Source organism: Wasmannia auropunctata, unplaced genomic scaffold (genome assembly GCF_000956235.1).
Source record: "Wasmannia auropunctata unplaced genomic scaffold, wasmannia.A_1.0 LD334705.1, whole genome shotgun sequence".
Taxonomy (NCBI): Eukaryota; Metazoa; Arthropoda; class Insecta; order Hymenoptera; family Formicidae; genus Wasmannia; species Wasmannia auropunctata.
In genome coordinates, this window is record NW_012028185.1 from 5,692 (window position 1) to 7,164 (window position 1,473).

The following is a 1,473-nucleotide window of genomic DNA, read 5'->3' on the forward strand; positions in this document are numbered from 1 at the left end:
TGCGTGCGTGCGTGCGTGCGTGCGTGCGTGCGTGTGTGTGCGTGCGTGTGCGTGGGCGTGTGCGTGTGCGTGGGCGTGGGCGTGTGTGTGCGTGTGTAAATACACATGTGTATATGCATATACACATACACATATATATACAAAATTTTTATACAACATACATAGGTATTTTAGATTTTTAGCTTATAAACAATTTTTACAATCTTTATAATTTATAATTTAAATTTAATAAATATATATGATTTATGTATATATATATACATATTTCAAAAATATTAAACATATATAAATATTTATACATTTATTGTATTTTTTTTCTTTTTATTTTATATATAACTATATATTTGTATAAATGTAGGTATGAATATGTATATTTATTCTTACCTTGCTTTTCTTTCGACATTTTTTTAAATAAGTTTTTTTTCTTATATTATATATAATTTCGTTAATCTTTGATTACGTTTTATATTCAACTAACTATTAATGTTGCTATGTACAAATATGTTTGTCATTTATTTTACTATTACTATGTATACGAATAAAATAATAATGATTTAAATTATGACTGATATTCATGTATTGTACAATAAAATTTTTCAAGCTATTAATAAGCTATTAACAAGCTTTAAACCGTAAGAAATTGGCCAATCATAATCGATTATTCTTTTCACATTTACAATGATTGCGATATGTCAATTTCTTACGGCTTAAGGACTTATCCAGACAAAGTTGCATAACTGCATATGAATAAAAAAATTATCTAATTGCATTTCTATTATAAGAACGAACATAAAATACGATTGGATAATTTTCTTTATGTACATAGTTATGTTATGTCTATACAAATTTATCTAGATAGGCTTTTATATGTAAAGGTGTGTTTTCATTGGGTAAAATATCTCATTTTATTGCATCTGCATTTACCGTACGACTTTTTGCGAGACGCATTGATTAGATTACTTGACATTCTAGAGATAAAAGAATCTTCTTTTGTATAAAATTTCGGATCGCGCAACAAATTATGCAATAAAATGGGATGTTTTGTTTCATTAATTTGAATAACAAGGAGAACAGAAAAGTCAAAATAATATCAATTTGACATCAAATTGACCGAATTTACGTCATTTTTTACATTATGATTAAAATCTAGATTTCAAATGACTAAAGAATGACTTTATATTGACTTTTTTTTATAGTGTCGATCTTTTTGATTTTTAGAAAAATGTGAACATTTCTCGATTGTATATATATGGCAAGTATTTATTTTTAATTCCTTTATTTCAAACGCCATTTCGCATATACAAAATTAAGTTTTAGTAAAAATTGTAACTTCATATTTGTTAATATTTTATATGCAAACTTTATATTTATAAACAAAATATATCTTAACTAATTATACATATTCCATCTTTGTGACATCTATTAAAAAGATTTATACCATTGGTATACTTTTATTAGTAATTAATATTTATA

General features: G+C 24.8%; 1 protein-coding gene across 1 annotated transcript in view; it reads right to left on the minus strand.

The window, feature by feature from the left end:
* LOC105458080 overlaps positions 1–469 on the minus strand; it is a gene marked incomplete at its 3' end in the record, with an annotated part of 3,512 nt that extends 3,043 nt beyond the window's left edge. The window contains exon 1 of the mRNA XM_011703145.1: positions 385–469. Within this exon, the coding sequence (XP_011701447.1) occupies positions 385–403 (19 nt within the window). The remainder of the gene's footprint in view (positions 1–384) is intronic.
* Positions 470–1,473: the final 1,004 nt, after the last annotated feature.